Source organism: Anabrus simplex, chromosome 1 (genome assembly GCF_040414725.1).
Source record: "Anabrus simplex isolate iqAnaSimp1 chromosome 1, ASM4041472v1, whole genome shotgun sequence".
Lineage (NCBI taxonomy): Eukaryota > Metazoa > Arthropoda > Insecta > Orthoptera > Tettigoniidae > Anabrus > Anabrus simplex.
The window spans coordinates 523,559,338-523,583,453 of NC_090265.1; the positions used below are offsets into that span (position 1 = coordinate 523,559,338).

At 40.5% G+C, this 24,116-nt stretch overlaps 1 protein-coding gene across 3 annotated transcripts in view; it reads left to right on the forward strand.

Annotated features, from left to right (window-relative positions):
* nuf (rab11 family-interacting protein nuf) overlaps window positions 1–24,116 on the forward strand; it is a 415,530-nt gene that overhangs the window by 174,113 nt on the left and 217,301 nt on the right. For 2 of the 3 annotated variants that reach the window (XM_067135454.2, XM_067135456.2), the window contains exons 3-5: window positions 7,607–7,717; window positions 9,644–9,712; window positions 10,407–10,451. In XM_067135454.2, the coding sequence (XP_066991555.2) occupies window positions 7,607–7,717; window positions 9,644–9,712; window positions 10,407–10,451 (225 nt within the window). The remainder of the gene's footprint in view (window positions 1–7,606; window positions 7,718–9,643; window positions 9,713–10,406; window positions 10,452–24,116) is intronic. The other variant, XM_067135455.2, reaches the window with a different exon arrangement.

Consider the following 24,116-nt stretch of genomic DNA (forward strand, 5'->3'; position numbering starts at 1 on the left):
AACGCAGTTAACTCGCAATCAGCGTGACTGCTTCGCACACTGAGCCGCTTCAATATGTATCACTCGACATTAACATAGCACAAAATCATTTTACATAAGAAGAAAAGAGAAAAAAAGAGCATAGACCAAAGCTAATGGAATTTGGGTATCGCAATGTGAGGTGAGCTGTGGCAGCTATGGTAAGACACCCTAGCCAATCTCGTGTAACATATTGTAGATGGCCATTTCAATCAATCAATCAATCAATCAATCAATCAATCAATCAATCAATCAATCAATCAATCAATCAATCAATCAATCAATCAATCAATCAATCAATCAATCATCTGCATTTTGGTCTGTCGCCCTGGTGGCAGGCACCCTATCAGTTTTTCTTAAGTGTTTTCAAAAAACTTGGAAATTTATGGAACATTCCCCTTGATAATCTATTTCAATCCCTTACTCCTCGTCCTATAAATGAATATTTGCCCCAATTTGTCCTCTTGAATTCCAACTTTATCTTCATATTATCATACTTCTTAATTTTAAAAACTCCGCTCAACCTTATTCATAGACTGCCATTTCACGCCATCTCTCCATTGACAGCTCGAAACGTACCAGCCCGAAGTTTGCAACATTTTTGTAAACACTACTCTTTTGTCGGAAATCACCCAGAACAAATCGTGCTAATTTCCTTTGCATCTTTTCCCGTTCTCGTGTCGAGTATTCCTGATGTGGGTCTCATACACAGGAACCATGCTCTAACTGGGGTCTTACCAGAGACTTGTGTGGGCCGCTTTCGAAGGATATTTGAACCGCAGACTTCTTGCTCCAGTCGAATTTGGATACCAATCGTGAGTTAGGGGGTTCATCCCTTTCCTCATTTTAGTTGTCCTGATCCCTATGATTATTCGCCGGCAATTTTCGTACGCTCTATATTATCAGTTTCAGCTAAATAAATAACAATATTAGGCCTACTCGCTGGAAGAATTAAAACATATACTGAAAATAGGCTATGCCTTCTTGCGTGCTTATCGACTTGCACAACTATTCGGAAATACTTTTTTTTTTTTTTGCTAGTTGCTTTACGTCGTACCGACACAGACAGGTCTTATGGCGACGATGGGACAGGGAAGGGCTAGGAGTGGGAAGGAAGCGGCCGTGGCCTTAATTAAGGTACAGCCCCAGCATTTGCCTGGTGTGAAAATGGGAAACCACGGAAAACCATTTTCAGAGCTGCCGATTCGGAAATACTGTACTGTACTTAAATTCTTGGTGTAGTTTTTATAATGTGTTTTTTCTTTTTTTCTTTATTACAATTTGCTTTACGTCGCACCGACACAAGATAGGTATTACGGCGACGATGTGATAGGAAATACCTAGGAGTGGCAAGGAAGCCTTAATTAAGGAGCATAGGGTTTTATTTTACGTCAAAAGGGTTTCGTAGCCCTGCTGTACGTATTTGTATTCGTGAATAATAAACAAATTGACGCTCTTTCTACCGAGCTCGATAGTTGCAGTCGCTTAAGTGCGGCCAGTATCCAGTAATCGGGAGATAGTGGATTCGAGCCCCATTGTCGCCAGCCCTGAAGATGGTTTTCCGTGGTTTCCCATTTTCACACCAGCCAAATGCCGGGGCTGTACCTTAATTAAGGCCACAGCCGCTTCCGTCCACTTCCTAGGCCTTTCCTATACCATCGTCGCAATAAGACCTACCTGTGTCGCTGCGACGTAAAGCAAAAAAAAAAAACCCTCTCTCTCTCTCTCTCTCTCTCTCTCTCTCTCTCTCTCTCCTTGTGAGAGTTGGAAGGAGCCTTTATCTCTTTCCAAGGCGAATATATTCGCCCGAGGGCCATAAATTTCAACATGGCATCGAGTAGGTGGGCACACAACTGGAGAAACGCTATTGTGTAGAATAGTTCCTGGAAGTCATCGCAGTCCGAGATCGAGGTGTTATTGTTTTCCCAGTCTTATCACTGAACATATTCAAAAACGTACATTGTTTGGATGGAAGCCATTAAATACAAAGTTGGAAGTGCAACGTCGTGCTTTTCTACTCTATAACGTACTCATTTCTCCTAAATTATCTTTTAATTTATATATATATTGAGCTTTGTTTGAATAACATTTTGTTTTCATCAATGTACAATTGATGCAAAATGCAGTTTTATATATATACAAGTATGAATTGACAGTGGAAAACGGTTAAAACTACTACGTTCAACAAGTACATAACAAATATATTTGGATCACAGCTTTTGGAGGAGAGACGGAGAATAAGCCACCCGCTGGTAACGATGTGACGAATAAAAATCTGATTCTCAAATCAGCATTAAGTATTAAATTGTTTCGTCTTTGCGACATCAATGCAGCACTGGTAGTGAACGCGACTATTAAATGTTGCAGTTCAGATAAAAAGAGGTATCGAGAAGCATCCTAGAACTCTTACACTTGAATACGATATGGTTGAGGTAGACATCCTCAGCATACTGACATTCACAGTGTGATGAATCTGTAACGCCTATACAATGAAGATTTGAAGGACATTAACGATGATGCAACATCATTTGAATGCGTGGAACAATTAGATCTCGTGATCGATGAAGTTTTGAAAACCATGGTTTGGAAGGGATGTTGGATGATACCATATCATAAGCTCTACCGTAGACCACTGACGACAAATTTGTTGCTTTGTGGATGGGAGTTGTAGCTGTGTAAACATACCATCAGATACACCGCGTTTGACGAGTACATTAGCCTTCTCTTTGCCAAAAGCTCTTTGACCCAGAGGAATGCTACGGAGCAATGCGAAGAGTTAATATTTAAATAAAAGGATTACCTAACTGAAGTTATCTAAAACCTCTATCGGATTACAGATTCTAAAAGTATCAGGCTACTATTCTTTTCGCTGATATTTTCTCACGTATATTTTTCGTCATCTAGAGGGGGTTTCGCCTTTATCTGGCTTCATGAGAGCACTCTTAAACGCTCGTAACGTCCCACTCCTGACCACTCTACAAACGGATTTCCGTACATTCTCCACTTTAGCTATAGGCGAATGTTGGTATAGTACCTGAAAATTAGATCACAGCAGCTTCCTTCCCACTCCTAGTCTCAGCCATGAGTAATTAGAAATGTATGAACCGGCATACCTGGCATAAGGGTGCTGTTTTTCAGAGAGACCTCATGACTCTGTTAATAAAGATGCCCAAGTCCTAGTATAATGCAGCAATAGCATTGTGTAACTGTTGTTGGCGGATAAGTAGTCAGATTGTTTGGTTGTCCACAAACTGTTAGATAGCCATTTGACCAAAAACCCTTCAAAAAGTTCCTACAGTCGCAGCTTTTGTGCTATGAACTTGAAATTTGATATAGATGTACATCAGCACACAGAAAACAGAAGTTACTATGGTATTATGTTTTCAATTGTATAATGAGTGACTGTCTTGCGTGAAAGGAAACGAAATTGCATTAACACATTTACAGCCATAATGTCAATAATACTCATTTCACCCACAACTCAAAAGCAAATTAGGAGATGGTGAAGCTTGCGAGCACCACGTTCAATGCAGTATCACAAAAATTGTTACACTAGGATCTTTTGTAGTAGAGTACTTAATAATTTCATAAAATACCCAATAACTCAAAAATATAAGAACAACTTAAACTTCATGACTGTTCTTATGTAGCTGATACCACTTATTTGTAAAACGATCACAGTGATAGGATGAACAGTTTCTAACTTTCAAATTTCAGTCATCGCTAAACTACACTATAAAACCTGTAAAGGAAAGACATTGTATTTCCCACAAAACATCAACATTCCCTCTCCGAAGAAAACATGTTTCTTTAGTGATGGCATGAGTATCTCTGTTACACTTTGAACTTTGAAACACCTTCATCACCTTTCAGCATTGCACAATTTTTAAAGTCAGGGATGTATCGACAATCTTGCATTTAAATACCACTGTAAGCGATACAGACCATTTTAAACGGAACCATACACAATCTTCCAGTTATCAGCACTTACGTAAGATCGTAGTTTAAGGTATTGTCTCATGCAAAGCCGCCTGTTAATTACAAGTGAGTCTATAAATTATGGCGGCAGTAAAGAAAGTTAAGGCGGCGAGAATTGAGAATCCCGGTTCAGGGTCACAGTTTTTCTTAGTTCAAGTTCACCGATACAGTGAGACTTCTAACTAGGGTACTCATTAATAACAATACTAACCATCATTATAATTTTTGTAATTTGAAGCATCACGTTCTTTGTTTTCCACAATAGTTACTCTTTTAAAACATCATATTTGGCATAAATTAATGTATAAGCTGCACGAGAGAATCATAATCAGTTCTTTGTTATTAAATTGACCATTCCGAAAAATTGTTACTGGTCACAGCTGGAGATTTTAGTAGTCTGGTTCGAAACTCAAGGATGGTCATGCCTTCATCTCTTTTTCCTCTCAAATGAAGACTGCTTTAAGATACTTTGTCTTCCAAGTTAATATATATATAAAGGTTGGTTTCTGATATGACTGGCGGTGAATGCTGGGAACTATCAAGGTAATTCATAGTAATTCAGTCCTTGTCGTGTTGATGACTCAATAGAGAGCAGATAATTAGTACTTGAGAGCGGATGCGTCTTCAGATTTTTCTTCGTAGGCAAATTTTATTTTGTCCTTAACAGCAGTCTATGAATGTCTTAGTAATGGTCATTGGAATGGATGGTAGCATGCTGGAACGTTTGATAAGAATCTGTTGCTTCAATAGCTCAATCGGTAGGAATATCATGCTAGCTAGATGAACACCTTGAAATTATAGATTCTAATCTTAGTGTTCACAAGGATTCTCCATTCCTCCCCATGTATCAACGTAGCGTATATCATCATATCATACCATATGTCATTTTCCTCATCTTACCAGCTGATAATATCGATGAGTCTATATATTGAACAACGTAGAAACTTATTCGATCACGGTTCGGCTCAGTATCACACTATGTTAAGTATTCATCCCGAAGGCTGGTTGGATCAACAGCTCTGTCATCAGTTTTCACCGACGGCCTAAGCGTCACTGAAGAGGCATACGAGCAGTGTTGCCAACCCATAAATCTTTTCTATACTAAATTTTAGTTGAAAATCCGCTAAATTCCGCTAAATTTCGAACCGAAGCAAAATAGCGTATATCAGCTGTTTTAATAAAAGAGATTAACTCAACACTCACCAGCTGCAGAACAGGAGTTCATCATCTTCTTCTCCGCGCACTACATGCTCTGAAGCAGATGTGCTGAGTTGAGGTCCTGTGGTTTCATATGAAGCCACAGCAGCAAAGACCATACGAAAATTTTGAAATCTATTTCGAAAGCATTTTCACTTTCATTACTGTTTTCATTGTTTTTGACAAGTGCGGAAAGAATTAATGTCAAACAATTTCGCATTTATATTGCACTGCCAATAGACGCACCGTCCGTATTTGACATCACTGAGAAGCTCAACCAACTAGTCTCTTAAAGTTTAATTATTTAACTATTCGTTACGAAATATCTGACTAGTTTTTAACCTTTTCTTTCGACGTACCAAAAAGAACTTGATGTCAAAAGAAACACGTTATCAAACACGACACTACCCGGCTCATCAAGAGTGCAGTAACGATTGTAACAAATTCTGACAGAGGCTGTGGACCAGAGCTGGTCTAGAAAACGAGTGGTAGTATGCAGCATAAGTTCAATACAATGGGAATAAGTAGACTGTTATGCCGTAATAAGTTGTACTTTTTTCCTCTCCTGGTGATGAAAGGTGAAAATCGCTGAAGGAAGTTTGAAAATCCGTCAAAAAATCCGCTGTCCGCTAAATGGAAAATTTATCCGCTGTTCTATTTAAAAATCCGCGAAATTTGGCGGAAAATTCGCTAAGTTGGCAACACTGCATACGAGGGAAATGAGGAGTAAGGTTGCTTTCCGCACAGAGCTGGAAGTTGCTATTACAGTATATATCAGACTGCCAAGCCTTCTGAAATGCACGCACAAACTGACCCTAGGAGCGTCATTCTACCACCGTTATTAACAGGGACTGGCTGCATAAGCAATAGTGATACTAACACTACTCATACCTTAGACATTTTCTTATTATCAAAGCCAAGGATGAGACGGTGACAGGTCAATGAAAGTAACAAATTTGTTCTATCCCATACCAGAATAAATAGTGCACTTAAAAACTAGGTCTCACCAGCAAAGACAGTGTTACACTGCATAAATTTTATTTTAAACTAGCTGTACTGTCTGGCTCCGTGTACTTCTTTCTGGATGTTTACTTATGTGATTTGTATTACCTGTTTGAAGTGACATTTTTTACATTTATTTATTGCAACGTTGATTGATGAGTTATGAACACTTTTGTGTATTTAGAAAAAAATGGTATGGGTAAGTTTTAATTTCGGTTTATGTAGTTTCACGTCGAACGTTTTTGGCACCTCGGACTGTCTGGGAAATAGTTGATCCTTTCAGACAAATAATAAAAGTAGGTTATAACTGTGTCTGTTTACGCGTTGCGCTATAGATATGATGTATACTGTCACTGGGAGTGTCACCAATCCGCCTAGGGACCCCGATAACTATGGAATCAACACTCCTGTTGGTCATTTTGGACATTTTCTTTTTCATCCCTTCACTCCTTCTGAACTCTCGTGGACTTTAACGCCATACAGTTCATTTCAGCGACCCCGAAAGCTATAGATTTGGCATTATTTTATATTATTTTTATATGCCATCCTCTCCCCACCTCCACCCCTTGGGATGGTTTACGCCCACAGTGATTTTTCCCACACTGTAACTCAAATATGTAGCAGAATCTCTCCTTGGCCTAGCTTACATTCACGCACGTGCTTACTTCGAACACTAGGCCTGTATTCTACTGTAGAATCCTTGAGCTGAGGTTGCTATGGTTACGGCCTGTCATTTCTTCATCCGATTCGTAGAGCGGGGTTAGTGTGGTGCCAATATCTCAGTAACTGTTTGTTTTAGGGCCTTAAAGCATGGTTTCCGGACCCATAGGGCCTTACCTAGTTTTGTTCTTCACGTAGTGAGGCTTAATTGAACTTTGTCTCGTCCTCGTATGGCAAATTCGATATTTCGCCTATATTAGCGTATGTTAATGTGCCAAAGAGTCTAAATCTAGGGAATGGAGAGGGCTGTAAAATTTCTTGTATACGGGGTTACCCGCTAGACAGTAAGCATAGAAAAATTGGTTCAGATTAATGGAACGGTATGGATTTGTTAGACAGACAGACAGACAGACAGACAGACAGACAGACAGACAGACAGACAGACAGACAGACAGACAGACAGACAGACAGACAGACAGACAGACAGACAGACAGACAGACAGACAGACAGACTTTATATATATTATGTTATTAAGTATTGAATACTAGGCCTATACGTCCAGCAAAATGGCCGCTGCTTGCAACAGGCGTCATGCTTTCTATAGTATTGAGTTCGGCATCCTGTTTATAATACAGGTAATGATCCCAAGTTTTAGCAACTTTCAGTGGCTATTGTTTTGAAGTTGTTCTTTACATTTTTGTCTCGAATGACTCCCCTGTAAGCTAATACTCTTGTTGTTTGTGTTTATAGCCAGTGCTCCAGTATGTCAGATGGCGAGCAGTATGAGTGTTACGGAGAAGCTGTGGACCTCGAGATGGAGCCTGAGTCGGGCTCCCCACCTATAGCTGCCAACAGTCTCGGGTACAGAACATTACATCTCTTATTACTGAAGCAGAGCAGTTAGTTTACTTTTAAGACTTCCAAGCGGGTACCATATAATTCTTGCATCTACTTCCCACAATCCTTCCACCGAACTTGCATGTAATCCTCCAGATCTCCCGTTGTGCCGCCTCCTGATCAGCTGCATAGCGCAATCGGTTCGGACTCCCACCTTCTTCTCTGTTCAGTGTTACGGGACCAAGCCCTGGCGCAGTCGGTTGGTATTTAAGGATGCTTCAATGAAAGAGACCCGTGCCATTAGATTGCCATTTAAGGGTGCTTAAGTGAGAGAGAACCGCGTCGGTAGATTGGCTGGTTCCTTAAAGAATTCCCTTTTAGGCCCAGTTTTATGGTTGGATGCCATTCCTGACACGAACTTTACATAGAGGGATGGTATTGACTATTGTGTGTTTCTGTTGTGGTTGGTAGTGCAATGTAATACTGTGACGAAAACACAGAGTCCCTGATTAACCAGACGCGGTTAAAATCTCCGTCCCGGCCGAGAATTGAACCCGGGACCCTATGAACTGAAGGGCACTGTGCTGCTCATCCAGTCATTGTATACTCGTAGCTACACCCAGATTCGGGCCAATCGGTCATCTTCTGGACCATTTCTCCTGTGGTATCTACTAAACGTGTCCATTCCATTGTAAATGGATTTCCTCTCACCGAGCGACTTCGCTGCGCAGTACGAGTCTTGAAGCTGTAGACTTGCATTCGGGAGATAGCAGGTTCGAACTCCGCCGTCGACAGCCCTGACGATAGTTTTCCAGTTTCATATCAGATAATTGTCGGAGCTGTGCCTCGAGGGCCGGACGGGGTAGCTCAGACAGTAGAGCGCTGACCTTGTGAGCCAAAGTTGACAGGTTCGATCCCAGTTCAGTCCAGTGGTATTTGTTGTATGTTGGGTATTCAGCCCGAAGGCTGGTTTGATCCTCTGCACCTCCGCCAACAGCTGTCATAAATAGCCTGGGCGTCACTGAAGAGGGGTACTAGGGAAATGAGGAGTGAGGTAGTTTCCCGTTGCTTTCCTCACTGAGCCAGCCGTTGCTATTACATATCAGTCTGCCAAGCCCACTGAAATGCGTGCACCAACCGATCCTATGAGCGATATTTTCACACCATTCATTACAGGGACTGGCTGCATAAGCAATGGTATTACTAGCATCACTCATACCTCAGTCACTTTCATATTGTCAAAGCCAAGGATGAGACTGAGACAGATCAATGAAAATAACAAATTTCATATAGCCCATACCAGAAGACATAGTGCACTGTAAACACTGCATCTCGCCAGCAAAGGCATAGTGGTATTTGAATGTATTCAAATACGTCCGCCTCATGGCAGAGTTAACAGCAAGTAAATTAACTCCTGCGAGACAAAATTTCATCACCTCCAGCCTCTGAAAACCGCTAACGTAGTTAATGAGATGTAAAACCAATAACATTGCTATTAGGTACTTCAGGTCCATGGACGCTACCTTTCCAGGCGTACCCACTCGTATCTCTCGCCACCAGAAACCATACGAGTTTCCTTTCCATATATTTTTTCACAGCCAATTGAACATTCAGTCTTTCAAGGATGGTTTCATTCCTGTCTCTTATTTTACTACTAAGTAAGGGTGTATTCTGCCCGAAGGCAGGTCCGAACCTCCGCAGAGGTGTGCCTGAGCCGGACTTTACGTACGGTAGGGTGGCCAGTTCCTTTCCGCTCCTCCATTCTCTTACCCCGCACCAACAGCGCGTGGCAACCCATCCAGTTCTTGACCACGCCCAATGTTGCTTAACTTCGGAGATCTCACGGGATCCGGTGTTTCAACACGGCTACGGCCGTTGGCATTTTACTACTATTGATGAATAATTTATTTAGATAATTCAACTTCTTACTGTAATGGTACTTTGTTTCAGCAGCCCCACTGGTGGGGGACTAAGCCGCAACACGTGGCTGAGAACGAGCTTGAGGCGCTCCGGTCCCAGGTAAGATGCAGTCGACCTTACACAACAACAACTGCGACATTTTTCTCAAAGAACAAGCGTTAGTATATTTTCTGGAAGCATTTGAAAATATTCATTTAAAGATGTGACGGTGAATTGAATATTTTGATAGAAAAAATTAGCTTCAACATTTTCAAAATCATCCGTTGATTAGCTTTTATTATTTTCAGTCCCCGACTATTTGATTTTTGTTAGAACTGGGTCTGTAATTATTCAGACCTATGGCCTTCGCCCCTTTTTTCACCCGTTACAGTCATTCTTCTAGGGTGGGAACTACTCTTCAGTCTTTGATCATGGGACAATAGTGTTACTGAGTTTTAAACTTAATCATCAGTCAGTGATCATTTTTCATTTTAGAATATTATGAGCTTTTCCTTGAAGATTTTCTACAATAACTTTCGTAGGCAGCTTATGGACTTAAAAATGTAATGGATGTATTTCTTATCGGTTACGAGTGATAATCATCATCCTCCCTTATGAGTTGAAAGGCAAAGGAACATGGCGATGTCATTTTCCACAAATTTCTAATCCTCCCTCTATATTCTTACCCTTCCAAATGACATTTAAGAATCTATTACTTGTCCTGTAATTTTACCTGAAAGAGAGAACGCTTTTAATAATTATATTTGTACCTCCAGTTTCCACTGCTAATTACTTGTATTGTTTTTGTTTACAGTAGTCACGAGAACCTGCCCAACCGGCGATGGGGTTCCTTCAGGCAGTAAGTAGGATACGCAAATTCCGTAATCTGTCATAGTATTTGCATTATAAGCGTGTTAATAAAATTCCACTACTGTACCCATATGTCCCGTCCATTTTGATTCACTTGTCTTATGTATGTATGTATGCATGTATGTATGTATGTATGTATGTATGTATGTATGTATGTATGTATGTATGTATGTATGTATGTATGTATGTATCACATCTCCTCCCAAACCACCGGAGCGATTTCAACCAAACTTGGTACACTTATGGCATACTATCAGCAGACAAAGCGCGTGGGGGTAAGACACAGATAGCATCCTTAATGGTGGGGGTGGGAGGGGGTGAGATATAAAAATAATAGAAAATAATGTCGAATCCATGTTTTTCGGGTATTGGTGAGATGAATAGTGCAAGTCCGGATGTCTTTTAAGTCCAACTTCGGTCCTTCTTGGCACAGGGGTGATGGAAAGTGGGAAAAAGAAAAAGTTCAAAATGACCGAGGTAATGGACCTATATGCGTATGTTACAGCATAACTCTGAATCAAAATTGATATAACTTGCTGTTTGGAAAAAATACTGTGGGGGGTAAGAGACGCCTAGGGTAGGGGTGAAATGTAAAAATAATCGAAATCGACCGATTTTGTATATGTGTTGAATCAATAGTTTTCGGGATCGCTGAGACAAACTGTGACACTCTTGGACGCCATTTAATCAAAGTACAGCCCCATGGGCATGGGGATGAGAAGGGGTGAAAAAGAAGCTTCTAAAATTAACGAGATTCTGGATATAAAATTACCGAGATTATGGATGTAGGCCTATGTGTCTTTGTTCCATCACAGCTCTCAACCAAAGTTGGTATTTACCTATTTATCTGGTATTTACTATCTTGAAAAAGTACTGTGAGGGTATTACACACCTAGCATCTTTAGGCAAGGGGATGGAAAGTAAAAATAATCGAAAACTACCTATGTTGAATCCATAGTTTTCGGGGTCGCTGAGATGAACTGTGATGCTCTGCATGACTTTTAAGTCCTGGTTCAGCACCAACTGGAATGGGCGTTGATAAAGGCTCAAAAAGGATGTCCAAAATTACCAAGATTATGGATAGCTCTCAGCAAAACTTGCTATATATCTGACTTATCTTTAAACGAATACTGTGGGGGTAAGACACCCCTAGCACCTCTAGGGGAAGGTTTGACATAACAGTAAACGGGAGTCGAATCCATTGTTTTCGGGGTCGCTGAGACGAATAGTTACTCTGCATGCCGTTTTTATGTCCAAGTTCATTCTCTTTCAGCATGGGGGTTGAGAAGGGGTGAAAAAAGTTCCAAACTGACTGACAGATTACTGCTGAATGCACATTTTTTGGAGTCTCTTGATTGACTGGTGGCCATCCCAGTGACAGTTCGAATCATGTGCTTTACAACTATGGCGCGATATACAGTTATAATTTATTTTTATTATTAATTTGAAAGGATCAGCTGCTTCTCAGATAATCCGCGCTGCAAGGAAATAAATTACGCGAAAATAAATAAACTAAGACTGAATAAATACAAAACTTCACGCCAGACATAATTAACAGTTAATAAAATCCTAATAGTAAACAACACAGTAGCCGGGTAATACAGTTAGTACCTAATAAAAATGCCACCAATTAGTTCAGAAAATATTAATATTAACGATGTTGTATCCAAATAAACAATAATGGGCTCTCGTATTGCGACTTTTCTTGTAGAATTGGTTAGTACATAAAAAGATTAAAGCCGTTGATTTCTTTAAAAATAGCTTCTTACATGGCTGACGGAGCGTACTGATACATCAAGTGCATCCATCGTAATTAAATCACAGCCCTGCAGATATATCCAGGGACAACTAAGTGGTTGCACGGTTTGGGTCACGTAGCTATCAGCTTACATTCGGGAGATTGTGGGTTCGAACCCACTGTCGGCAGCCCTGAAGATAGTTTTCCGTGGTTTCCCATTTTCATACCAGGCGAATGCTAGGGCTGTACTTTAATTAAGGCCACGGCCGCTTCCTTCCCACTCAAATAATTATAAATGTATAAACTTCTATGTTTTCTGTTTTCTGTTTAAATACTTAGGAACTTGAAATCTAGATCTTAATGAAGATCTCTTTTCTCTCCACCCAAGCAATAACAATAATGCATAAACTTAAATTTTCATACATTTCTAAATATTTTAGTGTGATTTGATGGAATATGACGATGTTCGTTCAAGAATGCAACACGTCATTCTAATTTTTAATTAAGTTGTTTCTTTTTGAAGTATAATACTTACTTATTACCAAAACAGTTTAAAAACACAATAGTGCATCATACCTCCGCATAGGGTTGGCGTCAGGAAAGTCGTCTGGCCGTATAAATTGGCTTATTCCACATGAAGTAGTAATCCCTAATAATTTTTAAGAATATATTATTATTATTATTATTATTATTATTATTATTATTATTATTATTATTATTATTATTATTATTTTCAATTATTTTAGTCTTAGACTGCAGTAAACATTATTAGTCATATTAGTTGGTCCGAGGTCTGTCAAATCTGCACTCCGACCGACCGACCAAGCAGAGCAGGTCTACACCCCTGTATTCGTGAGATGGAGAAGGGATGGTCCCCACCGTCGGCTGTCCTGAGAACGGTTTTCCGTGGTTTTCTATTCTCCTGCACTTAGGGGAATGCCGCGGCAGTTCCTAGCATAGGCCACGGCCACCAACCCCCTCACCTTCTCCGAACGTCTCCCTGGCCTGAGAGACGGCGTTACCGTCTTGGAGGCCCGCCTGTCCCCTTCAGGGACGGAATAAAAACGTTTTAGTAGTAGGCTACTGTATACTTGACGTAAGCTGACATCTCACTCCTATGCCACTCTTTCTGCGGGGTAAGATGTCGATTAGCCACATATACAATTTACCTATCGTAGGAAAATACATAGGTGTAATTATTAGGACATCAGGCAGGGGTCACTGGTTCGAAGATCGTCTACACATGGCCATGGAATACGTTAGCACCGGGGAGAAGTATTGTTTCAGCTCGTCTTAAGAGTCCGGCTCCGTGGTTAAATGGTTAGCATGCTGATCTTAGGTTCAAGGGCCCCGGGTTCGATTCCCGGCCGGGTCTGGGATTTTAATCTTAATTGTTTATTTCCACTGCCTTGGAAACTGGGTGTTTCGAAAATAAAAGGAAAACAAGGAAATAATAACAACATGTTTAAATACAGAACTCGGAAACGACGTCCAGAGAAAAACGACGGTAAGTAGCAAGCCATGGGTCCACATAGTACGTAGTATCTGATTAATTTCAAAGTTTGTTTCCTGTCATTCTGTAGTAGAAGATGCAAGAGCTCGACGAGAGAAATATAAAAACAAGAAATAGGCTCAAAGTCGATCTATTAAAAAAAGCTGGCCAGATAATGACCGTAACTGTATTGGTGAGTCCGCTCTAAATTGTGATGAACATGGACCACTGGTAGACTGAATGCATTGAATGTCTTGCGATTAATGGTTACATCAATCCTGAACAAATTCAGATAGTACATGCAGTACCCGCGATGATGTATTCTTATCCAGGAGTCTACCTTACAATTGGTTTCGTATGGTTACGATATTCTTTCATACTTTTCATTTTGTGCGCCTCTGTGGTGTAGTGGTGAGTGTGATTAGCTGCCATCCCTGGAGGTCCGGATTCGATCCCCGGCTCTGCCACGACATTTGAAAAGTGGTACGAGGGCTGGAACGGGGTCTACTCAGCCTCGCGAGGTCAGTTGAATAGAGGGGCATTCGATTCCCTCCTCAGCCATCCGCGAAGTGGTTTTCCGTGGTTTCTCACTTCTCCTTCAGGTAAATGCCGCGATGGTACCTAACTTAAAGCCACGGCTGCTTCCTTCCCTATTCCTTGTCTATCCCTTCCAATATTGCCATTTCCCAACAAGACCCCTGTTCAGAATAGCAGGTGAGGCCGCCTGGGCGAGGTACTGGTCCTCCTTCCTGTGGTATCCCCCGACCCAAAGTTTCACGCTCCAGCACACTGCCCTTGAGGCAATAGAGGTCGGATCCATCGCTAAGTCTGAGGGAAAAACCAACCCTGGAGGGTAAACGGATTAAGAAAGAAGAACGTTTCATTTTTAAATCATAGTAAATATGGTTTGAAAATTACCTACATTCAGGTTATTCGTACTCTGAATGATCCCGATGTAATTGCCATCTTCTTTTAATGCTATTTATTCGGGGCGTCGACCTATAGAGATCTTTTGTCCGGAATGGATGAAGTGTAGAGTATTGAATGTGAGGAAAGGAACGTTAAAACGACACAAACACCCAGTCCCCAGGCCAGGGGATATTAATCATTTACAATTAAAAACCCTGACCTAGCCGGGAATCGAACCCGCGGCCGCCGGGTAACGGGCAGACGCGTTGCCCCCTACACCGCGGGGCCGGACTAATTGCCATCTTACCGAGCTCGATAGCTGCAGTCTCGGCCAGTATCCAGTATTCGGGAGATAGTAGGTTCGAACCCCACTGTCGGCAGCCCTGAAGATGGTTTTCCGTGGTTTTCCATTTTCACACCAGACAAATGCTGGGGCTGTACCTTAATGAAGGCCACGGCCGCTTCCTTCCCACTCCTAGCCCGTTCCTGTCCCATCGTCGCCATAAAACCTATATGTGTCGGTGCGACGTAAAGCAACTGCAATAATAATAATAATAATAATAATAATAATAATAATAATAATAATAATAATAATAATAATAATAATAATAATAATAATAATAATTGCCATCTTACTCCGATGCTCGGTGTGTGATGACGGTTTTTTAAATCATAAATGCCTAAATTATAACATAACAAATGATATGGCACCGCAAACTGGTCTATATAGAAAACTACGCAAAATATACTTGTTTCATGTCGAATTCAAACCTTCAGTTTTCATATACATTTTTATCCCCAAAACACAAAATTGGATATCTTTCCCCGATCTACTCTAATATTTTAAATTACCAAAGAAGGGAATGGCCTTTCCGTGTAAGGTCAAGCCTTTTAGAGCTGACAACAGAGAGCTTGTATACATAGAAGTGGAGATATTTTAATGAAAGCTGGGAAGTGACATTACCACTTTCTCTAATTGAAATGTATTTCATAGTTTCCTCATCTCCTTTGTGAAGGAGGGCGAAGGAAATGAGCTGTATGTGGGTGTGGCTGTCACCCCTTGAAGGGCACACCTGTTCCTCTCAGCTCAGCCGCGCCCTGTAATTGAACCAACAACTTCTTACCTCTCTTCTCGTGTGGCCTTGGAGGTAGGCAAACCGTGTGGCACGAACGTCTCGCTCGCAAGTTCTTCACGAACATCCGGAACGTGACGAGTACTGGGGCGAGCTCTTCCTTTCTTTTCATTCATACCTTTTTCCAGTTACAAAAACACCGAAACGCTCATGTTTGAGAGCACAGTAGTGGAAAAATATTTGGATAGAGCTTGTAATAATTATTTTATGTATATTTCTGTACCCATTGGCGGCTCGTGACAAAACTTTTAGGGGTTTCACAACAAAATGTGTGTTCACGTCTCAAATATACCAAAGTAGAATTCAAATCAGTACAAAATAACTTACTTAAATCATTTCACTAAACGTTTCTTGTACGGTTGCTTCTCCACTCATAATTTGGTAGAACTCCTATAACCGAGGATGCATTTTTCCGAGACTAATCAATGAGTGTGCAACAAAACTAAAATTACGACTGCCGGGCTGAGTGGCTCAGACGGATTTCTGACCCCAAGTTGGCAGGTTCAGTAGTTGGCTCGGTAAAAGTAACATTCACAACAATTTTGCTACAATGATGTAGTCTAGCGAATATTAAAAGATGCGAACACTATTCTTGGATTGACATAGCACGAAGTTCACCTAAATATGACAGCAAGCGTAAAAATAGTGCGTGCAATTACCACATTTATCAGTACTCAGATTGAAACGATTCTCCACCTACAATGTAAAGCAAACTTCTTCCCGTGTGTTCAAAATTACCTACTAGCGAAATCTTGCAGTGATGTAATGCAATAGTAACTTCTGGGAGCTGTGGCCAACAGTAACATGGGAAGTGGCGGACCCTTGTGGTCAACTGTAATACCATCACTTGTTTGAGGGTAGTTGTAAACTGAAAGGCACGTACCTAACCGTGCTCCTTACTTATGGAGATATCTGTGCTTAAACCATGACGTCATCTTCATGCGCATGCGTATAGTCTTCAGGCTCGTAGCAAAATCTCGAGTGTGCTCCCTGCATTGTCAGTCGAAACGAACAGCTGTCAGTGTAATGAAACTTCAATATAAGTCGAATACTTTCGATCGATTGATGAAATGAGACAGAAACAAAGGAAACAATTTTGAATTATCCATGGATGCGAGAATATGCATTAGAACTAGGTGTTCACGTGCTCATGTGCTCCTGAGAGCCTACCGCCACTGTCTGTACCGTGGATAATGTATTCATACGTGTGTCAATTTTTATGATGATATTTTATCCCCTGGCGCCATCGGCTAGGATTGCCAAGAGTCCCTTATTATACGGGACTTCCCGTATTTGAAGGTCTGAAATACTGTCCCGTTTTAACAGAATACGGAACGCCCTTTTCCCCATATTTAAACAACTCATTTCTGCTATGATACCGTGGTTCAAATCCCGATCACTCCATGTCAGATTTGTGCTGCACAAAGCGGAGACGGGACAGGTTTTTCTCCCGATACTCCGGTTTTCCCTGCCATCTTTTATTCCAGCAACTCTCCCCATTAACATTTCAACCGTCAGCCATTTATCATTGCCCCAGAGGAGTAGGACAGTCTTCGGCAGTCGGCACATTTCCTGTCCTCGCCACTAGATGGGGGCTTCATTCATTCCATTCCTGACCCGGTCGAATGACTGGAAACAGGCTGTCGATTATTATTACTTCTGCCATGGTTAAAATTATCTGTTTTATGGTAGCTTTTACCGATCCTGAATATCAGTTCATTATTCTTCATCTAGCGATTCAGCTCTATGATCAAAACGTGTCCATGCGCAGCTGAGAACTTGAATTCGGGAGATAGTGGGTTAGAACCCCACTGTCGGCAGTCCTGAATATGGTTTTCCGTGGTTTTCCATGTTCAAAACAGGTAAATGCTGTGGCTGTACCTTAGTTAAGACCATTGCCGGTTCCTTCACACTCCTAGACCTCTCCTATCCCATCGTCACCATAAGACCTGTATGTGTCGATGCGACATAAAGTAAATTCTAGAAAAGTCATAGGAGGTAAGGTTTTTATACGATTCACATTTCTAAATAGTGTGATTTGTAATAGGGTGCGTTTTGGTAAGTCTTTTCCAGCCCTGGTCTTTGATAGTGTGAAAAAGAGAACTGTCAGGACTGTTAATAGCGTGATGTGAGCCAACCATCTGTATTATGCGTTTGCTCGTGAAACATAGTGTTTATAGAGCACCATGCATTCTGACATGAGCTAATATAATAATATAATAATAATATATTATCATTGTATCCACGAGAATTAACTTACCATCCTCGTGCTCTCTTCCTTGTTGGTTTCATTTATCTACACACCGGCTATACATTTTTATGGTGACTCACTGAACACTACATCCTCCTTGCTATCTAGCAGTGTTTACGATAAAACCTGTGTACATTGATACACCCCCACTGTGTATTATTATCCTTGCTGGCATGATCTTTTCGATACTGGTACCCTCTGTGGAATGCAGGTGACTTGCTCCAAACAATTTCATTGGCTCCTCAACTGTGTCCTGTTAGTCTAGCTGCAAAAGTGTGATTTATTACCACGCGTTGGCACATAGCATGTTTATACTACAGTATCTATAGACTGTTGCTACAGTGTGGCCGAAGTCGGTGCAGCCGCCATATCCTTCCCCCACCGAGCTCGATAGCTGCAGTCGCTTAAGTGCGGCCAGTATCCAGTATTCGGGAGATAGGTTCGAACCCCACTGTCGGCAGCCCTGAAAGTGGTTTTCCGTGGTTTCCCATTTTCACACCAGGCAAATGCCGGGGCTGTACCTTAATTAAGGCCACGGCCGCTTCCTTCCCACTCCTAGCCCTTTCCTGTCCCATCGTCGCCATAAGACCTATCTGTGTCGGTGCGACGTAAAGCAAAAAAAAAAAAAAAAAAAGAATCCTTCCCAACTACTCCAACAGCAGATTGCACAACGGCAAGGTTAGGGGCAAACAAAGCGAAGAAACTATGAGTTAATTAGAAGCACACTATATCTCATAATTATAATTTCTGTTACATATCTATAAATTGAAGAAAAGCAGAAAAATTATGCCACTAGCAGATACATGTACATTATTTTTGTCCCTTATTCCATAACGAGAAGTAGAGTGCGTGAGATTGGCGACTGCTAGATATACACCGAGTGACCGAAAGTCACGGAAAGGGGTGTCCCATATGACCTCTGAGCGTTGCGGTTAGCTGCGGCGTAGCTGAGCAGTCTGTCACAGACACCAGTGTCGTGAAGATGGCAACATGTCGAGAGTTAATCCTTTTTGAAGGAGTTGGATGATCATCAGCGACAACGCATGGGTTATAGCATTGCGGAGATTACGCGAATGAACGTCTGTTAGACGTAAGGTGTAAGATTCAGTGCAGGATATATTGCTTTTCAGCGTGACTTGGCTTGTTCATGAGTCAAGGAGAAGTGTCTTAGTCTTACGGAATATTTTAAATTCAGAATAATTGATTTCGCGGAGAAACACGTAAATCGCCCCACCAGTTGATGTTTATTGTGACGAACTTGTACCGTACGCCACTGACGAAGACAGAAAGTTGCTCATGAATACCTTCAAATCAAGAAAAGCGTTCTGGAGGCCGAAAAAAGGGAAGCACCCGGAGCTCGAAACTGAACTCTCTCAACACATTTTTTTTCTAGTGGTTTAACGTCGCACCAACACATGGACGGTTTTCGGCAACGCTGAGATAGGACTGAGAAGGTAACGACCATGGCCTTAATTCGCCTGGTGTGAAAATGGTAAACTGCGGAAAACCGTCTTCAGCACTGTGATTCGAACACCATCTCCCAGATGCGAGCTCACTGCTACGCGACTCTAACCGCACGGCCAGCTCACTCGGTCTTCCGGTACATAAGAGGTATGTTAGGTTTAATCAAGTTCGATTTCGTAATTATCCTCTTATATCTCGCTCTTCGATTTCAAAATTGTGAAATATACTCTCTCTCTCTCTCTCTCTCTCTATATATATATATATCAGAAACACATATCCATCCATATAAGGTTGGTGTCAGGAGGAGGATGTCGTCGTAAAACTGAGTCAAATCCTCCTCATCTTCCGATCCCATTGAATGAGGGAAACAAGAATTATTTGCGACATAAAATGTTATTGTTTTTAGTTATATTTAGAAGCATGTGGTACTAATATAACATTGCTGTGTGTATGGTACTAGTTTTTATATGTCACCTGTGATGTACATTACGAAAATGAGTCCGACTCATTGGCTGAATGCTCAGCGTCGAGGCCTTCGGTTCGATTCCCGGCCGGGTCGGGCATTTTAATCGCTGCTGATTAGTTCTACTGGCCTGGGGACTGGGTGTTTGTGTTTGTTCCAACACTTTCCCCTTCATATTCACACACCACACCAAACTACACTACCAACCGCCACTGAAACACGCAATAGTGATTACATCCCTGCATATAGGGTTGGCGTCAGGAACGCCATCCAGCCGTAAAACAGGGCCAAATCAACATGTGCGCTGCAGTTTGCACTCGCGACCCCATAGGTGTGGAGAAAAGCTGTGTAAGAATAAGAAGTACATTACGAAAATGAAATAATACTAATACACAAGGTAATTTATAATTGTAGTATTCTGTAGAATTTTAAACTTTCTAAAAATAATATGCCGCCATGCCATCATTGGACTGAATAATATTAAGGTATGTTTCTTGTTCTCTATCGATCAATGCCCATGTCCAAAAGTGAACAATAGCATAACATTCTAATATTAGGTTAACATTCTACTCGACTGTAGACCTAGGAATGGAGATTAATGAGTTCAGATTGACCTGTAATTGGTATACCGTATCTAGCGAGACTCAGTCATCCAATAATTTATGAACTCGTTAGTGACCCATAAATTCTGATCCGCATGGATGACATCAAGTTCCTGCCTTGCGAGAAGTCTGCCAACCCGCAGTGCGCTTGTGCAAAGCCTGGGCGCGATGACCGAATAATCAAAGTTGTAAACACACGGTTGCTATGGTGATTGGACGGAATGTATGTGTGAGCCTGTCCTTTCTTGCCAGTCCACGTTCATGCGCCAAGAAGAGTGCAAGACAGCTTCTGTGGTCACGTGATCTTACGGCAACAGTATGACGTAAGTAAGAATGACAAAGACAACCGTGTTTTCTGATAGTCATTTCTTCAAACGGTAAAATGTGCCCTGGAATGTGGTGATTTGACGGCGTAGCTATCAAGAGAGCGTATCAAAAGGAAATATATTAAACTTTATGTACTGCTGGAAGATTTTAACAGTACGTATCAGTATTTATTATATTGTTCGATCACATATGTAATACTTGAATATCAAATTATTCGTAACTTTTGTATAGAATTTTTCATATATTTCACACACTGGGAAATGTAATCGATATTTTCTCTTCTGTTTATTTTATAAGCCTGATCCCTCGTGTATCCAATTCCTGTTTACATTGTTAGTTACTTGAGGAATTGTGGCATTCATTTACAGTTCTTCAGCTTGTTTCTTTTTTCATATACGAATTTAGTAAAAATGAGGATAAGTGGTTAACTATATATCGTCGTTGCCGGAACAAAACCTCCTATGTGAAGTATTTTAGCTTAGAACTTTGGCCGGTAAGATTCTGTCATCTAAGGTGCAATATTGTGTGACAGTTGTCAAGGCATTCTCGCTCTTCATAATGTAAGTGCTGCGGGCCAGTATATCTCCAAAAATATTATCACATAGGAGGTTTCGTCCCGGCAACGACGATATGTTTTCATATTATTCTGTGAGGGTATATCTCGTGTTTTATATATATCGTTCCAATTTACAGTACATTGATCGCCATGAATAATATGCTAACTATCAGATTTGAAAAAAGAAAACATTTAGACTTTTATGTAACTGTTGACATCATGATCATAGTCGCGGGGCCTCCAGTTTGACGTGGAATACGAATGACAAGGATCTCAGATTTCACTTTTATGCATATCTCTCTCTTTCTCTTTCTTTCTTTCTCTCTCTCTCTCTCTCTCTCTCTCTGAGAGAGAAAGCCGGTATGTCTTAAACACTGTTTTAAGAACTGCTATTTTTACATTCTTCTAGCAAAGAAGTAATTTTAACAATGCTTTAATGTCAAACTTAATAGAGTAATTTAACTCGAGTAACATTAATGGTACCAAGGGGCTCATAATCAGACTTAGAGTACTTTTTCATGGCATCACTATCTTCTGAGATAATGGCACTAAGTTTTTATTAGATGAACTACACTGCTTACTACACATAGCACTAAACCTACAAACCTACAATCATGATTACTTTGAAAATCGGACGAGTGCTTCAAACGCGCTTCATTTGCAGCTGGGGACTGCCCATTTCGATTCGTGCTACATATGAAACCTGAACTAGGTGTTCACCTAAAGAGTTGCTTCATCTTATTCTGGCAGATAGGTGTTCTCTCTATTTTACTCATAAATGCACCATGATAAAGTGTATTATTTAACACCTTTTATATCGCCGTATCGAAATAGCCACTGGGTTTAATTAATTATCACTAAAATTTTTACTTGGATGCTCTTCTCTGTATTGAATGCGAATAACAAACAATACCATGTATTTTTTGAGTGTATGTATGTATGTATGTATGTATGTATTATCGGCACACTTTATCTTGGTGCATTTACACCCTAGTGCTGAATCGGTTGACCTCGGCAATCTTCGAGATTCGTACTGGCAACCTTTGAAACACAAACTATGAATCGCTTAAGCATCGTTGTGTGACATCTGGCGTACACTTTACGTACTAGTACTGTTGTTGTTTACACAGCAAAGCCAAACTATAGAATTCATGCTAGGAACAAGATTCGCATCGAGAAATGTTATATAATGTTGTATAATGTGTATGTGACATAGTTGTTGGCTTAAGATAATAACGGTTTAGAAACTTCATATCGATCATATTCTCGATTAAATTCAGATTTCATTTTCATTCAGTTGGCAGCACTATCGGAACCGGGACAGCTCCCTCCTTACTCCTCACTCCCGTACACAAATGCACCAAGATAAAGTGTGCCGATAAAAATATGTATGTATTTGTCTGACTGTGTATGTACCAGAGTATGGATATATTTGCCTATATAATATTCTTTTGACCATGGCGCCGTTTACTTCGACCTGTTTTAGTGCAATGAATCCACTTTGGATTTATAGTGCCTCCGTTCTGAGTAGTATAGCTTTCGCTATTTTCTTCTCTTCCTCCTTACCTGGTTCATGTCTGTGACATTGTTATTTCAATTTTTGCTGAAAATTGAGTAACTATTTACTGTAAGTCTTGGGAGAAATATATTTAAAGACGTTGCATGATCCAAATGGTTTTTAAGACAATTCAGATTTATTAACTTTAACTTGCGTAGACCTCACTTTAGTTGTATGTGGACCATCTGCATTCGTGTGTTAATGAATGAACCAATCTCATCCTTCGTTACACTAAACTGAATTGCTATCAGTAGAAATCTGATCTTTAGGTCCCAAAAAATAAGTTTTAGGCGCCTATATAGGTGGGTAAAATGTACAAAATAGGTTCCTATTGTTTCTAAATAGGCGCAATGACATAAACGAAATTCAACTAAAAGAATACTGTACAAGCATAGAGCATGCACTATAGCATTTGCGTACAATAGTTTAAATCTGGTTGCGATGAAATCACTAAAGGCGGAAAATAGCTGATCAATGCAACAACAAATTTATTCGTGTATGATTTTCATTCTCACTGTCGTTTTTGCCATCATTTCGTGCACACTAAATCACTAATATCATTTCCAAATGGGTGGTGTAGGCCCTAATTTTGTCGTTTGCTGGACAGGATTGATTTGAACATATACTGAAGTGACCGGAACGAATTTGAACAATGTTTTCTGTCAGGTCTAAGTTACACCCATTAAAAAACCTAGCGCACTTTCCAATACTTCAAACTCCGTATTTGTCAAACATCATGCCTACGTTGTTGCATTTCAACACAGTGCAAACGTTCGTTAGGGTACGCCCTGAAATAAGTTTTTACCGAGGTGCAGTCAAATGATTTTTTAAAATCGGGTAAAATGACCATTGAAAGATTTCAATTAACTGCTTTTTAGTGCCTAAAATGAGCTCTTCTACAGGTTTAAGAAATATATTTTACGAATATATTAAAAATTGCTGAAACCAAAATTTAATATTACAAAAGTAAATAAATGATAGCTCTAGAACGTTGCTTCAGATGTACTATGCTATGTGAAATGGCACGGCAAAGTGTGTAATTAAATGTAGTGGATTGCTGAGTCTGGTAGTTGATAAATGCCCTTTTACTGCTCTGATTTACATTTGTATAGATTGTATAATATGTCTATAAATGGTATATTAGAAACGTAAGGTTTGTGT